The sequence below is a fragment of the Spermophilus citellus genome (assembly GCF_964194105.1).
Source record: "Spermophilus citellus genome assembly, chromosome: 10".
Classification (NCBI taxonomy): Eukaryota; Metazoa; Chordata; class Mammalia; order Rodentia; family Sciuridae; genus Spermophilus; species Spermophilus citellus.
In genome coordinates this window covers 29,506,939-29,526,535 of record NC_138197.1, presented here as the reverse complement: position 1 = coordinate 29,526,535, position 19,597 = coordinate 29,506,939, and the positions used below count along the sequence as shown (strand labels likewise).

Here is a 19,597-nt window from a genome sequence, read left to right as displayed (position 1 = left end):
TAAGAGCTGGCTTGCTGACGCCCGTCTCTAGGTACGCCCTTCCGCATCCGGTCGGCCAGAACTCAGTTTGTGCTCTATCGCTGCACTTTCGTCACGAAAGAGGTTATAGCTTCGTCTCTGAAATACTTAATAACTGCTTAGAAACACACCTTGTTGCTCTTTTTAAATTATTAGATTAATATATACTTGAAAAGGTGTTATCTTAACCAAATAGTTTTCTACGAAGTGACAGAAAACAGGAAAAGGTGAGTGAATCTGCCGTGGGGGATCTGCTGGCGGTAAAAACAAGCCGGCAAGTCAGCTGATATTCCTTGACAGCTCCCAGGGTGCTGGCTGCTTCGGGACCAAGCGAGGTGAGCTCTGAACCACTTAAGGAGACCATTTAAGATTGAAATCTCCTAATGAAGGGGTTGGTCCTGTCGCTCGGCTGGAGCTTCTTGGCCCCGTAGTTCCCCGCCCTTTCCCTAATGTGAGCCCCAGAGCCTCCGCTGTTGGTTCTCTGAGTTCAGTCCAGTCCTTTTCCCATCCCATGTTTGATTTCACAGACACTAAAACTGAAGCAAATCTATTACAAAAAAAAAAAAAAAAAAAAACAGTGGAGGGAAATGGAACTAAATTATCAGTGTATTGAAACAAATCTAAGATGTTGAACCGATTGAAACCAGAGCTGATAATTTTATTACGGAATAAAAAAAAATACCATATAATTTAACAACTGATTAGACCGTGTAACTCGTATTTCTGCAACGTTCAATTCCTTGCTACGATGTTAACACATTTACTGCCTCTGATTTTATCGTATCTTCTCAGTAGCATGTGATTTCTATGTTGATATGTTCTTAGATATTTTATTTCTGGCTTCCTTTTATTGATCATCTTATGTTTGTCAGATGTTTCATATTTATTTTTTAAAAAATATTTATTTTTTAGTTGTAGTTGGACACAATACCTTTATTTTATTTATTTTATATGGTGCTGAGGATTGAACTCAGGGCCTCTCACGTGCTAGGAGAGGCCTGTACTTCTGAGCCACAACTCCAGCCCTCATATTTATTTTTGATTAATCCTTATGACTCACTGTTAAATGGCACTATCCCCAGTTGTTCAGGTAGCAATTAAATGGCACAACCAGAATTTGAACCATTTGAGTGACAAAATCAAAGAGGGAATTCTCTTATTACCGCACCACTTTCTTAATGCAAATGTTGGTGAAAGGTCTGTATGTCATGTTAGGAGCTATCATTCAACTATAGATAAGATACAACCTTCAGGATACTCACAGTAGAAGGTGAAGTTGGAGATGTAAATAGAGTTTAGATTATGAAGGTCCTTGAATGCCATGCTAAAAAGTTTTGGAAAGATGTAGTGGGAAGTTTAAGTGAAGGGAGCCTAAAATGTAGAAGAGTGAGAAGGGGTGGCCCATTGGTGGCAAGGAAACCATCAATTATCTAGAGATGATGATACCATACACAAAGTTTTCTGGATGCTTTTAGTGAATATATGTGCATGTGCATGCATGTGTGTATGTGTGTGCATTTGAATATATTCTTAGGAATGGAATTTCTGCATCATAGAACAGACCTTTTGTAGTTTTGGTAATTATTGCCAGTTTTCTAAAACTGTTGTACAAATTTACATTAATTTACACTTACTGAATATTAGTCATTCAATTCCATGAGTAAAACATAGGTTTTTGTTCTCTCTCTCCCCCCCCTTTCCTCCCTCCCTCCCTCCCTCCCTCTCTTTTCCTTTTCTTGCAGTGCTGGGATCAAATCCAGGACCTTGCACATTCTAGGCAAGCACCCTACCATTGAGCTGTACCCCCAGCCCAGTATCCTCTTTCTTTGCATTAGGATGAAATAGACTGAAATTTTTATATACACCCTACATACAGATTTGAAAATATGGGCTGGATAATTCGAGCCATCAGCACACCCACACACAAACACCAAAAAAGTCCTTTGAATTATTTTTAAATGTCAAGTGACTCTTTTTTATTAACATGCTAATTGTGCATATTAATGGAATCACAGTATTTTCCAGACATGCATATAGCATGTGTTGATCATATCCAACTATCCTTCTTTCACCCTCACCCCCACCTTGTCCCTTGCATCCTTCCTGGTCCCTAGTAATCGTTCTACTTTCAAGTAGGTGACCTCTTTTTAAAGCACAATATGAGTAACTATTTGTTGTCTTCTTTATTTTTGCAGAGAGCACCATAAAATAAAAATACCATATAATTTAACAATTGTTAGCCTTGCTAATATGTTCCCAGCATTCTACCTGGTACATGGAATACATTTTCTCTTACTTGAAGTAAACTATTCTAGTGAGAGTAAGAAAATAGCATGATTCAGATAAGTCCAGACTAGTAGTATGAGAACTTGTAATAGGGACCCAGTATACTTTTGGGGAGTTGGTTTAGGCTTCTGGGGGCCAGCTGAACTACGACCCAAAGAATGAGTAGTTATTATCCAAGAAAATTTAAACTAGTGAGACTACCCTCAGGAAAACTTAATTCAGAAAGCTTAGGAGTGGAAAGAGAAATTTGGTATTAACAGAAGTTCAGAATGATAGGAAAACAAATTTGCAAATTGACTTATTGATGAGTAAGGTGTAGGTGCATCCTAGAGAAGAGTCTAGAGGTGTAAACTGGAATAGAGGGTTTGAATATTATCAAGAGAGCAATAGACTTGCTACATGGAGATCTAACACTTTCTTATCCCTTTCTCCTATCAGATCTCAAAAATCACAACCTCTAAGATCACCTGGATCACTACTTGGTCCCTGATCTGTTTCACTTTGTTTTCACCAACTGTTTACTAGCTCTTTATCTACACATCTAGGTATCCCTTCCTAAGAATCCTTTCCCTAGTATTGAGAACCCTGTCTAAGAATACAATGTATAATTTTTTCCTTGTATGAAGTTTAAAAGAAACTGTTTTCATTTTAAAAAATAGAGGAAGAACTTCATTTTCATTATGAAAACAAAAAATGGGCAGGGATAAACACTTGGAAAAAACTGGAATAGTTGGCTCAGAGTCACACAAATAAAGTCTTCTGAGTGATGGAATATATTTAGAAGTGCTACAGCAATAATGAGACATCATGGTTTTATAATATAACTTGTTGTTTTTTTGTTGTTATTCTACAGAGAACCTGTCAAAGAATATGAAGAAAAACCGAGAAAGATTCTGCAACAAAGAAAGGGAGTTTGTGTATAAATTCAAAGTAGGAACTGAGTGCTTAGAATTGAGAGTACCCCTCAAATTTCCTGTTCAGGAAAATGCCAGTCATTTGCATGGACGTCTGATGCTGCTTCACAGCTTGCCATGCTTTATAGAAAATGGTAAGGACTGATTTTTTTAAAGTAATGCCACTTAATTATTTTCTTATGGACTCTCTCATTAGAAGTTTCATGCTAGAAAGCATAAACCTAAGAAGCAATGGAAACAAAATATGAATTAACTGCTTCAAGACTAAAAGATTCCTCAGATCTTTGCTTTATTGTTTCCCCTATTACCTGTGTAACTGTTATAAAAAATTTTTAATTAAAAAATTACATCATGAAAAGAGGTCTTAATGAAAACTTTCACATTTAAATTTAGTTGAGTTGATTCATATGGTATTTCATCCATCACTAATTACAATATTATAGAATTATATTGGTAAATTGGTTGGCCTTTTAATGATCTGATAATCAATCATTAAGATTCCATGGAACAGAAGTTCTAATCTTTGAAAAGTATTTGATTACCTAAATTAGTTTCATAAAGTGATCTATATTAAGCCATTTTAAAAGGTCTCTCTCTTCTATTTCACAGACTAGGAAAAAATTTCAAATTAAAAATATATTGAATCACAGAATGCTAGAATTATAAGGCAACCTAGAAACTTTCTAGCACAATCATATCATAAAAATAAAGAAACAACATAAATAAATAAATTATTTACCTCAGGCAGTAATTCTCAAAGTGTGGTACCTAATCAGCAACAACCTGGGAACTTGTTACAAATGTAAAATCTTGGCTCTATGCTATTCCTGCTGAATCAGAAACTCTAGGGGTAGCCCTGAAGCAGTTGGTTTCAGCTAGTCCTCCAAGGGATTCAAGATTGTGTACCCTGGTCTAAAGTCACCAACATAGTGACAAAACCAAGGCCAGAATCCATGTGTATTCCACTGCTCTTTCCATTATGGTAGTCCCTAAATAGTGTTTCTCAAATTGAAACCTTAGAGTATCTGCATTAAACTGGTTTTAATATAATCGATTTCTTTTTGCAGATTCAAAAGCTCTAATATACTCTTTAAACTGATATAAGAAACTGTTTTTCACTTATATACAGTAACTTCAGACTCTCAAAATCTGTGGGTCTTTCTTTATATGCATATACCTGTTCGGCTTCAAACTGAATTATTGGTTTAAAAAATTAACATTATTTAGGGCTGGCGATGTGGCTCAAGTGTTATTGCGCTTGTCTGTCATGCGCACGGCACTGGGTTTGATCCTCAGCACCACATACAAATAAAGATGTGTCCACTGAAAATTAAAAAAATAAATATTAAAAATTCTCTCTCTCTCTCTCCTCTCTTAAAAAAAGAAATTAACATTATTTAGTTAGTATCAAGGATACAGAAAAACTAAGAATTTTGACCTTTCTGCAACAAAGTCTAAGATGCCACACACATCATTTGTTTAGCTGAGGTAGGGAGTAATGAGAGATTTGGGTTTTTGAGGACAGAATAAAATAAAAAAAAATTGTTATGAAATGATTCCCTAAACTAAGTTTTTTTCCCTGTACTGGGGATTGAACCAGGGCCTTGTGCTTGTGATACAAGCACTCTACTACTGATTTTATTTTAATTGAAGATGATATTAAGCATGTTTGATAAAATAAAAATTTTGCACTGGAATGCTTGGCCAAGTAAAATATTCCCTTTCTGTATGTGGAATGCTGATGATGGCATTTATTGTTCCTCTTACAGACTTAAAAGAAGCTCTGAGCCACTTTATAGAGGAAGAATCCCTCAGGGATTATGATAGAGATGCTGAAGCATGCTTGGAGGCTGTGAAATCAGGTGAAGTAGATTTACATCAGCTGGCAAATACATGGGCCAAAGCTTATGCTGAGGTAAGAAAATAAGTCAAATTGTATATTTCAAGGATATTCTGGGATTCAGTGAGGATTTTTAAATTGCTAACATAATACTTAAAACAGTTTGTAGAATCCTTTTTTATCTGTATAACAATAATATTCAGCTGCTTTTGTGCTCCTTCATTTATCAGTATGAGCACATTAAAAATATGCTTTGTAGAATACTTTTGTAAAATAGAAGCTACTTTTCCATATCCAGCCAATGTGGGGTCACCAGGTTTAGTAATTAAAGATATGGGATACCTATTGAAGACAGAATTTCAGATCAATGAATAATTTTAGTATAACTATCCCAAATATTACATGGAACATATTTATACTGAAAAATGATTTACTCTTTATCTGAAATTCTAAATTAATTGTATATCTTGGCTTTCATCTGATGACTCTAAGACTGACACTTTGATTTACTTTTGTCTTCTTACTTTATTGTTGTGGTGTAGCTATATAATGCCATCGCTTTTCTATTTAATTAACATACACCATTTCATAAAGTCTAAGATGCCACACACATCATTATTTTATTTACTAAGAGAGAAACCACCATCAGTTAAACTATGATAAAAAGCCAAGATGCCACTGAATATGATGTAAAGAAAAGACTCAAATATAACATTAGATTTATCAAGTAATCTTGTCAATGAAAAGGTCATTTCAATGAATTGGTGGGAGCAGGAACTAGATTTCAGTGACTTTAAGAATAAGGAAGTAGAAAGAAGGAAGAATAGGAATCAATAACTCTAGAAGTTTGGCTATTTGAGGCACTTGCTAAATGGGAATACAGAGTCAGAGGTTTGTTGTTTTTGTTTTGTTTTTAAGATGGTAGAGTTGAAGTCTAGAAAATAGAATCCAGAACTCAAATGGAGAATTATCCTTAACTGAGAAGAAATGTATATCTTTCATTAATGCAGGAAAGATATAAATCCCGAAAATTTTACTAATTGTAATAGGAAGTTGATGATAGTCTCTTCTGACTGCTTCAACTTTATCTGAGAAATAGAAAAGACAGATAATTTGTTTAGATGAGGTAGGGAGTAATGAGAGAGTTGGGTTCTTGAGGACAGAATTCTCCAAGGAATGGTGGGATTGTCAAGAATAATTGAAGGGCAAGTTAGAGTAGTCTGTTTGCCAACACGAACTTTGGAGTTTCATGATTTTTCTGCTGTGGCTTTCTAAGCCTGATTTCATGCAGAGAGAAGAAGATTATTAGGGTTTTATTAGATGGGTAAGAAAGACAACATCAGTGAAGAGAGTTGAGGATATTGGTAAGACAGTGGTTAAATGCTGAGCACAGAATGTAAGCTATATAGAGAATGAAGAGAATCTAAATGGGAAGTTAACCTGTTATTGATGAGAAGACTATGTTAGTCAGCTTACCATTACTATTAACAAATTTCTGAGATAATCAACTTATGAAGAGAAAAAGTTTGTTTGTGCTCACAGTTTTAGAGGTTCCAGTCCATGATTGTTGGCCCCATTGCTTTGGGCCTGTGATGAGGCAGCATATCAAGGCAAGAGAATATGGCAGAGCAAATCTCCTCACCTCATGGCAAGGAAGAAAAGGAAGAGGCAAAATAGAAAAGGAAGAGGAAGAGATAGGTATTCCACAGTCCCCTTCAAAAATACTCCAAATGACCCCAGGACCTCCCATTAGGGCCCACCTATTAAAAGTTCCACCCCCTTCCCATAGCACCATCTTGAGTCAAGCCTTTAACATGTGGGCTTTTGGAGGACACTCAAGATTCAAACTAAAGCAGTTACTGAAGGGTGGCTGAGGTGGAGTGGAGAACTTAAGAAAGATAAGAGTTCAGGGACTAAGAAGATGGAATGTTGAATAGGTTGTCCATAAGGACATCCAAGTGGGCCGGGTTGATACAGGATTTGAGACAGAGAGGAAGACTATGAACTTAGTGCCAAAGCTTTAAATTAATAAGAGTAAATTAATAAGAGACAGATGGATTGTTTTTATAATAATGACCAAAAGTTAATCAGTGCTGAATGGTGTAAACCTCAAAGAAGCCAGGTTTTGTGCCTGAGGGTGGAGGTTGAGATTGACAGTGAATAGTTTTCTTTCTGCAGGTACTCAATGCTTCATTCCTCTCAGCAATCACATTCCAATTCCTGGTATCACCTCTCTTGAGGGAAGAGCATAAATTAGATCAAGGAAGGACTGTGTAGTGTTTCCTGTGTAGGCAGCTTCTGATTCAGGCTTGTGCTAGGCCAGGTTTTGTTTTTTTTTTAAAGAGAGAGATATTTTAAATTTTTTTAATATTTATTTTTTAGTTTTCTGCGAACACAACATCTTTGTTTGTATGTGGTGCTGAGGATTGAACCCGGGCCGCATGCATGCCAGGCGAGCGTGCTACCGCTTGAGCCACATCCCCAGCCCTAGGCCAGGTTTAAAATAGGTACTGCAGTTTTTTTGTAGTTAGATGACTGGGTTAATAGAATCACCAAATATCTGGTGTTATGTGTGGGCCAGTCAGATCCCAGTGATCTTGCACTGGCTCCTTCCTGTACAGTTTCAGCCTGAGCCTGAAGTGATTTTTGACCAGAGGATGAGTCACATGGGCTGGTTATAATTCCTAGAGCAGAGCCTGGTGGAAAGAGGCATAGAGGAGATGAAATCTGAGTTCTAGGTTCAGCTAGTCCTCTTGAACTCCTCCTGTCTGCTGAGGCCTTTGTCTGAGGGATAAGTGAATGATAACAAAGGATAAAGTTTACCCATTAATTGGCAAAGTTCAAGATACCTGTTTCTATGATTTATTTATTTGCTTTAAGTTAACTTATGACTCTCAGTCATCTTACATTTCAGTTTTAGTATATTCATTGATAAGAAAAGGGAAGAATTTTGATTTTTTTAAAAACAGATATCTTGGGCTGGGGATGTGGCTCAAGCGGTAGCGCGCCCGCCTGGCATGCATGCGGCCGGGGTTCAATCCTCAGCACCACATACAAACAAAGATGTTGTGTCTGCCGAGAACTAAAAAATAAATATTAAAAAATTCATTCTCTCTCTCTCTCTCTCTCTCTCTCTCTCCCCCACTCTCTTTAAAAAAAAAATAATAAAAACAGATATCTGTTTGCACAGATCAACGATGGAAAAAACACCAAACTGTTTTATTCTTATTTTGCCATTAAATTGTATGGTATTTGACAAGGTACTTCTCAACCTATAAGCTTCTGCATTGTGTCTTGCATGTATTGAGGTGGTTGTCTTTTTGTGATGGGCATCTTTTTAAGTATATAAAAGAAAGCATATTACTGTTTTTAAAATGAGCATAAATGGAAAGATCAAAACAAGACCTTTATCTTTACATAGGCATGGGTGAATTAGGTATTGGAGGTTAATAAAGGTTAATGTATCACAGCTGACTACATAGGTAACTTCATTTTCTAAATATACAACCTATAAATACTTTGTAGAGCACATTTTTAAAAAAAAATTTTAGTTGTTGATGGACCTTTATTTTATTCATTTATTTATATGTGGTGCTGAGAATCAAACTAAGTGTCTCACCTGTATGAGACAAGTGCTCTACCACTGAGCCACAATCCCAGCCCTGTATGAAAGAATTCCCCACGCAAAGACACTTCCAATTTTATTGCAAAAAGCTGTGTGCTTATATAGAACTAAAGGGGAGATGGTAGGACTTAGATAAATGGCAGGCCACCTGTTTATTGGCAAGTTCTTCCAGATATGAGTTCCCGCGCCCAGGCATTAGTTCTCATTGGGGCTAAGGTTCCCCGCCAGCGAGGTTTGAAATTGGCGCCGGCGGGAGAGTTCACAAGGGCGGGAACTTTTCGCGCCACTGCAGAGAAGAAGAAGGTAGGAAGGAGAAGTCCTTAGGCGCCATGTTGGGGTTTTTTCTCTGGGGTACGGCTGCCGTTTATACTTTTCCCAACACTGTAGAGCACATTTTTTAATAATAAAAAGCTTTTCTCACTATATGATTAGTACATGAAAATTATTATATCATAAAAAATAAAATAAAGGTCACCAAAAGTCCCACTGTCCTGAGATAGTCACTGTTATCATTTTGTTGATCTCCCTTTGTGTGTGTATGTGTGTTTGTATGTGTGTGTGTGTTTGTGATTTCATAGAAATGGAATTATAGCATACTTTTTTTTTTAATTTTGGAAACTTGTGTACCTTCCTCCCTTTTAGTGCATCATTTCTGTTCCCAGATAGCTCAATTTAGTTTAAATTTCTCCATGTTCTTTCTGTTCTCATTCTATTTATATATCTACACATATATAAATAGAGGGTTTTTCTGTTCTTGTCTGATATACAAAAATGGAGCTGTAATATACATACTTTTGTAGAACTGTGTTAAATAAAAATTCTGAGTCATGATTGAGGAATGTCTGTGTATCATCTTATAGAGTACATTAGAGCATGCAAGACCTGAAGAGCCCAGCTGGGATGAAGATTTTGCAGATGTATATCATGATCTAATACATTCTCCTGCTTCTGAAACTCTTCTAAATCTGGAACATAATTACTTTGTTAGTATCTCAGAACTGATTGGTGAAAGAGATGTGGAGCTGAAAAAATTAAGAGAAAGGTATTTCACATTTCTTGGATTATCATAATTGAATATTATAATGTCATATATGATGACCTACAGAACAACTTGTTTTCATATTTTATAAAATTAAAGGATATAGTAGAAAAATGCTTTAATATTAGAAATCAATTTTCTTGTATATTTAAATGTGTAATTTCAACTGGGACTGTCCTTATAGACTTAGAGAACTTCTCAAGTGATTTACGTAAATAAATTGTGCTGGCATTACATATTCTTATTTGTAACAAGAGGAATAGATTGAAGGCTTGCTAGTGAAGGCTTGCTTTGCTCTGAGCACTGTGCCCTGTCTTTACCTTTATCTTTACCTCAACCCTACTGTTAAAGATGAGAAAATTTTTGGCTTAAATAAAGTAAGTAACTTGTCCAAGGACAGGATAGAATTTTAAACCAAGGAATCTTTAACTCCAAAGCTAGTAATCACTGTACCTTGTACCCTAGTAAGAACTTTCTCTTCATTGCCCTGATCTAAGTACATGGTCTTTTAGTTCATTCCATAAACTTATTTACATTAAGAAGAAAAAAATAACACTCACGTTATTCAAAGAAATTTTAGTCAAATTTGAATCTATTCTATAGGGATACTTAATACAGTATGAAATGATGCCTTTATGGACCACTGTTTCTTCAGAGTGAATATAAAGCTGCTAGTATTATTGTTTTTAAATCATGGCTTTCCAGACTGCCTCCTCATAATTCTATATATTGTGATATGAGTCAGGACACACTCCTCCTAGATAATCATTTTTAATTTAGCAGACTAATAGCATTACCTTCAAATATTTATTTCAGACATTGGATAAATTTTTAATGTTACTGAGCTAAAATGTCTTTGGTTGTGAAAGCATGTTAGGACAAAAATCACATTTATTTTTTGTGATTGATATAATAATTAATCCCGAAGAAGTAAATTTAAAATGATGTGCTGATTTGCTTCTGTTTCCCATTAGCTTCCCACTAAAAAGCATTAAAATGAGTAATAGAATAATCTTTTATTTTGAAGGTTATCATAAATAAGAACATTTGAAATGCAAAAACCATATTAGACAAATGGATTTAATATTGATCACAGGGGATACTCTCTTCTGGATTCCAGATTGGCATTTTTATTTTCTTGCATAGATTTGTAAGTTTTTATGGCAATTATGTTTCTGTGAACTATTTATTTTCCTATACCATAAAATATTAGAATGATCTCTTTTTTGAGAACACATGATATTTTGAGATATTTGTACTCCTTTATGGGTTTCAGTTTGTTGACTAGCTAGGTTAAGGCAGTTTATTCCTTTCTAGATGGTATAGCTGCAGTATGGGTAGTTGCTGTCAGGTAAGCAGTTGAAGCTTTGTCCCTGGGGAAGACAAAAATTTATTTTTTTCTAGTTTCTTATTATGTAGCCAATAAAATTTGTGAATATATTTTTTGGTAGTGGGTATTAAATCCAGGGGTGATTTACCACTGAGCTACATCCACAGATTTTTTGTATTTTTTATCTTGAGACAAGGTTTAGCTAAGTTGCTTAGGGCCTCTCACAGTTGCTAAAGTTACCCTTAAACTTTATCCTCCTGCCTCGGTCTCCCAAGTCCCTGGGATTATAGGTATATGCCACTGTACCCATCTAGAACTAAATTTTTGAACATATAAAAATTATCAAATACCAATCACCTTTTGTTGATGTTCATGTGACATTCACGTTTGAATTTTTCTACTAAGGCCTTCAAACAATATAACCTTCAGTTCATTTTGAAATGGTTCTTAGATCTCAGGTTTTCTGAGACAACACTCGTTCCACATATTTTAGTTGGCCCTCTGTGTCTATGGTTTCAGCCAACTGTTGATCAAAAATATTCAGAGGAAAAAATTGCACCCATACTGAACATGTACAGACTTTTGTATTTTGTCATGACTCTATAAACAATTGAGTATGACAACTGTTTGCATAGCCTTTACTTTATAGTAGGTACAAGTTTTCTAGAGATAATTTAAAGTATACTGGAGGATGTGCATAGCTTATGTACAAATACTACACCATTTTATATATAAGGGTCTTGAACATTTTGGTATCTGGAACTAATCTCCCCTGGACCTCAGGGGATAACTGTATATTGGCAAACTCCTGTCTTGGCTACCTATTACTAGTACTTTCTTTCAGCTGGTGAATTACCCTAAATTGCAACACACTTTGCTGCCTACTCACTACACGTCCCAGAAAACTCTGTATCTGGCCATCCATAGTCTATAATTATTCTTAATCAAAATCAGAAGACTATTCCTACCCCACATGGCTCTTCACATTTTGGGAAGCTGAATTAACCTACTAATTATTTGCCTTTATCAAAACTTTATATTTTTTCTATAATGGAAGTTTTTTTAAGCAGGAATTTGTTTTATTTTATTGTTTGACATGTCCTTGAAGATATTTTTTGGTGGGGCTTTGCCTTTTACTTTTATTTTAAACATATAAGTAATATTTGGATGCATCTGTTTTATTTTTTTTATTTATTTTTATTTTTATTATGTCTTACATGACAATAGTGGAATGCATTACATTCATAATTTTTTTGCATTACAATTCTTAATACACCTTTATACTACAATTTAATAATAACTTTTTAACAAGAAGTGTCTTATGTTACGATCACTTTGTGCGTTTCCTACATATAAGTCTAGATTTGTTCTTGCTTTCTCCTGTCCTCCCTGTATAATCTCTGTCTGGTACCCAGGATCCTTGGGATTTTGCATAATATGATAGAAAATTTTAGCCCTTAGAGAAGTCATTTAGAAGCTATGGATGATGATCACCATGTGATTAATGGCTTAAGAGATCATAAATTCCACATAATATATCAGAATATGAATCTAGGCTTTCAAACTCTATCTTCCCTGCAACTCCCCTTCTCCCTCTTTTTCCCTCCCACCTCTCTTCCCTATTTAATGGTAGTCTTCTTCTCATGCTCTTCCTCCATATTCCATTTTGGGATGCATCTATTTTAAAAGCAGTTTTGTAGTTTATTTTTCATATGTCCAAACTGTTAGCTTGACAAAGAAAAATAAGTTGTCTTCTGCTAGAACACTAATATTTATTGCAAAGGTGAACAGTATGACTTAAGGCAAATTGAAGTTCATTATGGAGGCTATGGAGGCTCACCCAGAATTTTGGTACTTAAGTCATTTATTATCCTGTTCATGAGCAGAAGTGACATGTTTTCTTATTTTTCCTTTCATTTTAATGCACTTTCAATATTTAAAAGATCTTTTCTCAGTACAACCTCACTATAATTTTAAGGAGCTTTTTTCTTAAATGCCTTTCAAATAATGTGCAGGTTGCGGAGTTGTCACATCTGATATACTAAACCAATCTATATTTAGTATTTCATCTGAAATACAATAAAATTTCCTTAGGTCTTTCTCATAGAATATAGATATATATTTGTATCATTTACTACATTATTAGCTACTTGAATTTTGAACACATTTAGGATGAAATAAATATTCAGACATTTTATTTGTTGAATAATTCTTAACTTTTTTTCTTACAAGAAATTTGCTTTTTTTTTTCAGCAAACCAAATTCTAGATACTTCTTTCAACTTAAAAAAAAATAGTAATGATATATTTTATCCACTAGAGGGAACATGTGTAGTGGTAAAATATTAATATAAACCTATCAGTTTGTGTTTATAAACCATTTAGCAGTTATTTCTGTTTTTAAATAAAAATCTCACTTGCAAGCATGATCTTTACCTGATCTATAATAATTATTAAAAACATAGTAGGGTCACCAATTTTAAACCTAATGACCTAATGATAATATTGAGTGACATTAAATTCTAAAGGTATAGATAGAAATACATATTTTTACATAAATATATAATATGAATGAATTTAATTTATCACAGTTTATTTAAATTAAATCAGTTTACTTAAACCATTGATTAACTTTTCCTCTAAGAAAAATCAATCTTAATTTCTACATTCTTAAATTATAATTAGATAAGTATATTACATGCCTTTTTAAAGGTAATTTTGTGACTTAACAGTTGGACTCTTAGAACCTACTTGGCAGTTTCTGGATATAATATAGACAAACTTTCAGAACTTGAAGTCATTTTAGTTCATATACAAATAAAAAGAAAATCTATTTAAGCTGGAATTGCAGACTATTTCTTTGAGGATTTCCAAGGATTCAGGGCACTTTCAGGTATTATAATTCCCATTCTTGGACATAATCCTATAAAATAAAAGTTTTATTTTCACTTTGTGAATCAGGAGTGGTCTTGAAATTTGATGAATATACTTACCTGATTTGCTAATTTATGTTTTAGACAAGGTATTGAAATGGAAAAAGTAATGCAGGAATTGGGAAAATCACTGACAGATCAGGATGTAAATTCACTGGCTGCTCAGCATTTTGAATCCCAGCAGGTGAGTGACATATAAGAGCTTTTAGGTATGTAGTTGTGTTTTCCTTCCTTCCTTCCTTCCTTCCTTCCTTCCTTCCTTCCTTCCAGGGCTTGAACCCAGAGGAGATTAACCATTTAATCAACATTTCCAGCCCTCTTTTATATTTTATTTAGAGACAAGGTTTTGCTGAATTGCTTAGCGCCTCACTAAATTTCTTTTTTTTAACATTTTATTTTTTTAAGAGTTGAATTATTTTATTAACACAGAAAGGCAATTTTTATATTCATGTCTACTTTGTTAAGGTTTTTCCACAAATTCTTTTTCTTCTTTTTTTTATATATGACAGTGGAATACATTACAATTCATATTACACATATAGAGCACAATTTTTCATATCTCTGGTTGTATACAAAGTATATTCACACCAATTCATGTCTTCATACATGTACTTTGGATAATAAGGATCATCACATTCCACCATCATTTCTAATCCTATTCTCCCTCCCTTCCCCTCCACCCCTTGCCCATCTAGAGTTTGTCTATTCCTCCCATGCTCCTGCTCCCTATCTCACTATGGATCAGCCTCCTTATATCAAAGAAAACATTGGGCATTTGGTCTTTTGGGGATTGGCTGACTTCACTTCGCTAAATTTCTATAGCCAGCTTTGAATTCATGATCCTCCTGCCTTAGCTTCCCAAGCCACTAGGATTACAGGCATGCATCACTGTGCCCAGCTTACTTTTTATTTATTTATTTAGTCACTGTAGTATAGCAATTTTATTTTTTTAAAATTTTTTATTTGTTCTTTTTAGTTATACAAAAAAATAGAATGTATTTTGAAATATTATACATACATGGAGTATAACTTCCCATTCTTTTTTTTTGCATTACAATTCTTATTACAAATATATACCACAATTTTTCATATCTCTGTTTGTATATAAAGTATATTAACACCCAGCTCGTGTCTTCATACATGTACTTTGGATAATGATGTCCATCACATTCCACCATCCTTGCTAATCCCCTGCCCCCTATTTATTTTTTACATAAAAAAATTAACCAGTTGGCACATTTTCTCTTTTAGGACTTAGAAAATAAATGGTCAAATGAATTAAAACAATCAACGGCCATCCAAAAGCAAGAATATCAGGAATGGGTAATAAAACTTCATCAAGATCTGAAAAACCCCAACAACAGTTCACTCAGGTATTAGTCATGTGTTGTTCTTTTTTTTTTTTTTAAGAGAGAGAATTTTTTAATATTTATTTTTTAGTTATCGGCAGACACAACATCTTTGTATGTGGTGCTGAGGATCAAACCCGAGCCACACATATGCCAGGCAAGCGCACTACCGCTTGAGCCACATCCTCAGCCCCATGTGTTGTTCTTATTCATATAAAAGTCTATTGTTAGTAATAGTTTATATTTACTATAAAGTTGAGCCTTGTTACTTGTGTATATTTTAAGTTATCACATTCAAGATAATTTTATGCTATTATTCCCCACCTTTTATATAGACACTAAATGTAGATTATTTTGGAGCCAGGTGAGTGGTAACTAATTGGTCTAAAATAGTGATTTCACCTCTAGAACTTTGCCTTTCCAAACCGTTTAGGTGTGTATACCTAAATACTACTATCTTTTATTTTTTTTAAATTGGTTTTGCTCAGTGCAATTAGCTTGCCTATGTTTCACTTATATTCTAAAAAGAGAGACTGACCTGTAAATTAAACAACACCATGTAGATTAAGATGTGCAGAAATAGAAGCACGTACAAGGTACAGAAATGTTAGGGGGGGGTTTCATAATTTATATCTTGTATGTCACATGTGGCCTAAATAAACTGTTTCACATATTGCCCTAGAATTTAACCATGCCTAAATTACTTACTAGTTGTATGTACGTCTATTCCTCCCATGCTCCTGCTCCCTATCCCACTATGGATCAGCCTCCTTATATCAAAGAAAACATTGGGCATTTCTTTATTCTTTGAAATCCTAAAGTACATTAAGCTAGAAATACATTAAGAAAATACAATAAACCTATTTACAGAACATGCTAGTATATGTTGTAAACATTTAAAAATAGCATTTTATTTATGTGATGTCAGTCTGCCACTAGTTTTGCTGTTATGGTTTGGTAATGAGTGTCACCTTAAAGCTCCTGTTAATGCAGGAATATTCAGAAATAAAATGATTGGATTGTAAGATCTGAAACTAATTAGTCTATCCTAATTTGAATGGACTATCTGGATGGAAATTCTAGGAATGTGGGGCATGGCTAGAAGAGGTATGTCATTGGGTGTGTGCCCTGGAAGGGTGCATCTTCCCTGTGGCCCCGTTCCTTCCCAGTCTGCTTCCTGACACTACTATGAGCTGAGCAGCTTTCCTTCAGTGTGCCTTTCCCCCATGATATGTTGCCTCACTTGGACCTAGAGCAATGGAGTTGACTCTGTTTGGACTCAGACCTCTGAAACCCTGAGCCCCAAACTAACTTCCTCCTGTAAGTTGTTCTTGTCAGGTACTTTGGTCACAGGAACTAACTAAAACACTTGGCTTGAAAGCAAAAATTATGTCTGTTTTGTTTGACTGTTTGTTAAACCACTATATACCAACTCCTTGCCAAGTATTTAGCTCTTGGCAGTAGCACATAGGACATGCTCAGTAAATATTTATGGAATGTATAAATTGACAGATGGATAGATTATCAATGAACTCTTTTCCCTGGTCCCTATATCACTTCTTATGTACTAAAACTATGTTTTAATCTTTCATTTGCTTTATTGTTTTTTCCAAACTCTTGGTTGCAGTCTTCTAGGAACAATCCTAGATCCTCACTCTCCAACCAAACTTTTAAAAATAACAATTAAATAGACTAGAATAGAGTTGAGAAAGGAAAAAATGCCAGAGTGCATATGCATGAAACTTTATGTAAATGGATGTATATATTGAGCTAAAATATAAAACCTGTATAGTATATTATAGACAAAGAAGTTGAAAGCAACTGATTTAAGGAAGTCAAAAAAGCCCCTTGCTACAAGTTATCCCTTACTTAGCTACTGTAGTTTCTGAAATTCAATGCATAGGATCAATTTCATTGTGTATTGGCCTCTAACTGTTGCTTTTGCACCTTCATTTTTCTTTTACACCTTCATTGTCAACCCCCTTTCCTCATCCCAGCCCGTCAACCTGTTTGATTTCTGCCCTTATAGGTTTTTTTTTTCCCAGCATGTCATATAAATGGAATCAAACTGTATGTAGCCATTTTTACCTTGCTTCTTTCACTTGGCAAAGTATTTTTGGGATTCATTTGTGTCATTCTGGGTATTAGTAGTTCTTTCCTTTTTTAAATATATTTTTAGTTGTAGATAGACAAATACTTTTATTTTATTTTTATGTGGTACTGAGGATCGAACCCAGTGCCTCACACATGCAAGGTGAACATTCTACCTCTAAGCCACATCCCCAGGCCCAGTTCTTTACATTTTATTATCTTTTAGTCTTCTGTTCATTTATTTATCTATTTACTCTGTGGTAGACATTTAGGGCATAGGTTGGGGCAATTATAAAATAAAGCTACTAAAACCAGTCATGTACAGGTCTTTCTATAGACATATGTTTTTATTTCCCTTACATAACTATCTAGGAGTGTGATTTCTAGGTCATATGGTATTTGTTTATCTTCATAAACAACTGCCAGACTGTTATCGAAAGTGTTTGTGTGGTTGTGCATTCCTCCCACTAATGAATGAGAATTCTGGATACTCCACATATTTGTCAATACTTGGTATTACTATTCACCATTCTAGTAGTTGTATCTCATTATAATTTTACTTGCATATTCCTGATGGCTAATGTTGTTGAACATTTTTTCATGTGTTAATTTTCTATCTCCTTTGTGTTTTCTTATTGAGTTGTAAGAGTTCTTTAAATATTCTGGATACAAGACTATCTTCAAATAGATATTTTATAAATATTCTCTCCTATTCTATGGCTTGTCTTTTTTTCATTTTCTTGATAGTGTTTTTCAAAGAGCACATTTTTAAAAAAAAGTTTTTTAAATTTTTTATTTATTTATCTTTTTGCAGTGCTGAGGATCAAATCTAGAGCCTTTTGCATGCTAAGCAAGCACTCTGCTTCTGAGCCATTTCCTCAGCCAACGTTTTTCATTTTACAGTTAATCAGTGCAGTTTATCACTTTTATTTTAAATTAAACACTTTAGTTTTTCAGGGTAATACTAAGGTCACAACAAAATTAAGAGGAAGGCACAGAGATTTATCCCCAATCGACATATATGTATCTTTCTTCATGTCCGTATTCCCCAGAAGAGTGGTGTGCTTGTTGTAATTGAGAACCTATATTGACATGTCATAATCAACCAAAGTTCATCATTTACATTTGTAAACAATGCACATTACTGTTGTGTATTCAATGCATTTCGACAAATGTATAGTGACCTCAAGCCACATGGCAGTATCAGAATCCTTTGTACTCTGCCAATTTATCAGTTTTTAAGTAGTTTGTCTTATCTAAGATATTTTTGCCTAATCCAAGATCACAAAGATTTTCTCCTATGTTTTCTTCTAGCAGTTTTGTAGATTTAGTTTTTACATATAGGTCATGATACGTTATTTCATTATATATGTTATATACATGTATGACATATATCCACCAGTATATATGTATCTATATGTATGTATATTGGTCTATAGTTTTGTATTATTCTAATATCTTCATTTGATGTTGCTTTCAGGGTAATGATGGAATTATAAAATGAGTTATCTGTGATAATCAAATATGTTGTTTCAAGTATTTTCATGTTTTCTCTTTTTGCTAAAATACCCTGTCTGTCCTTATATTTCATCTACTTCTTCCACTAGATCTTTTAACATATTAATCATAGGTATTTGCAAATCTCTTTCTTTTCAACTCAATATCTGTGTTATCTCTAAATTTGCTTCTGTTGATTGCTTTATTTCTTGACAGGGAGTTTCTTTTTCCCCCTTGCTTTTCAGGGTGTCTTTCCTCCTCCTCTTCAACATCTTCTTCCTCCTCTTCTTTTTTTTTTTTTTTTTTTTTTTTTTGAGAGAGAGAGAGAGAGAAAGAGAGAGGGAGGGAATTTTTAGTATTTATTTTTAGTTTTTTTCAGCGGACACAACATCTTTGTTGGTATGTGGTGCTGAGGATCGAACCCAGGCCGCACGCATGCCAGGCGAGCGCGCTACCGCTTGAGCCACATCCCCAGCCCCTTCCTCCTCTTCTTAACTCTCTTTTCCTTTTCCTTTTTTTCTGAATGTTAGATATGTGGGTAAGACCAAGGCAAATAGTATTACATTTAGAAATGAACAGGCCATGAATATGAAGGTTGTACAGATCTTACTTATCAGCAGTTGAACAGATTTTGGTTTTTGTTGTGTCTCAGTCCCTTCAATACCCAAAGGGCTTC

General features: G+C 34.5%; 1 protein-coding gene across 4 annotated transcripts in view; it reads left to right on the top strand.

Annotated features, from left to right (window-relative positions):
* The first annotated feature begins 291 nt into the window (after nt 1-291).
* FERRY3 (FERRY endosomal RAB5 effector complex subunit 3) overlaps nt 292-19,597 on the top strand; it is a 54,064-nt gene continuing 34,758 nt past the window's right edge. For all 4 annotated transcript variants that reach the window (XM_081309813.1, XM_081309812.1, XM_081309811.1 and 1 more), the window contains exons 1-6: nt 292-353; nt 3,158-3,352; nt 4,988-5,133; nt 9,544-9,725; nt 14,069-14,168; nt 15,236-15,357. In XM_081309813.1, coding sequence (XP_081165939.1) covers nt 3,175-3,352; nt 4,988-5,133; nt 9,544-9,725; nt 14,069-14,168; nt 15,236-15,357 — 728 coding nt within the window. In that variant the 5' untranslated portion in view covers nt 292-353; nt 3,158-3,174. The remainder of the gene's footprint in view (nt 354-3,157; nt 3,353-4,987; nt 5,134-9,543; nt 9,726-14,068; nt 14,169-15,235; nt 15,358-19,597) is intronic.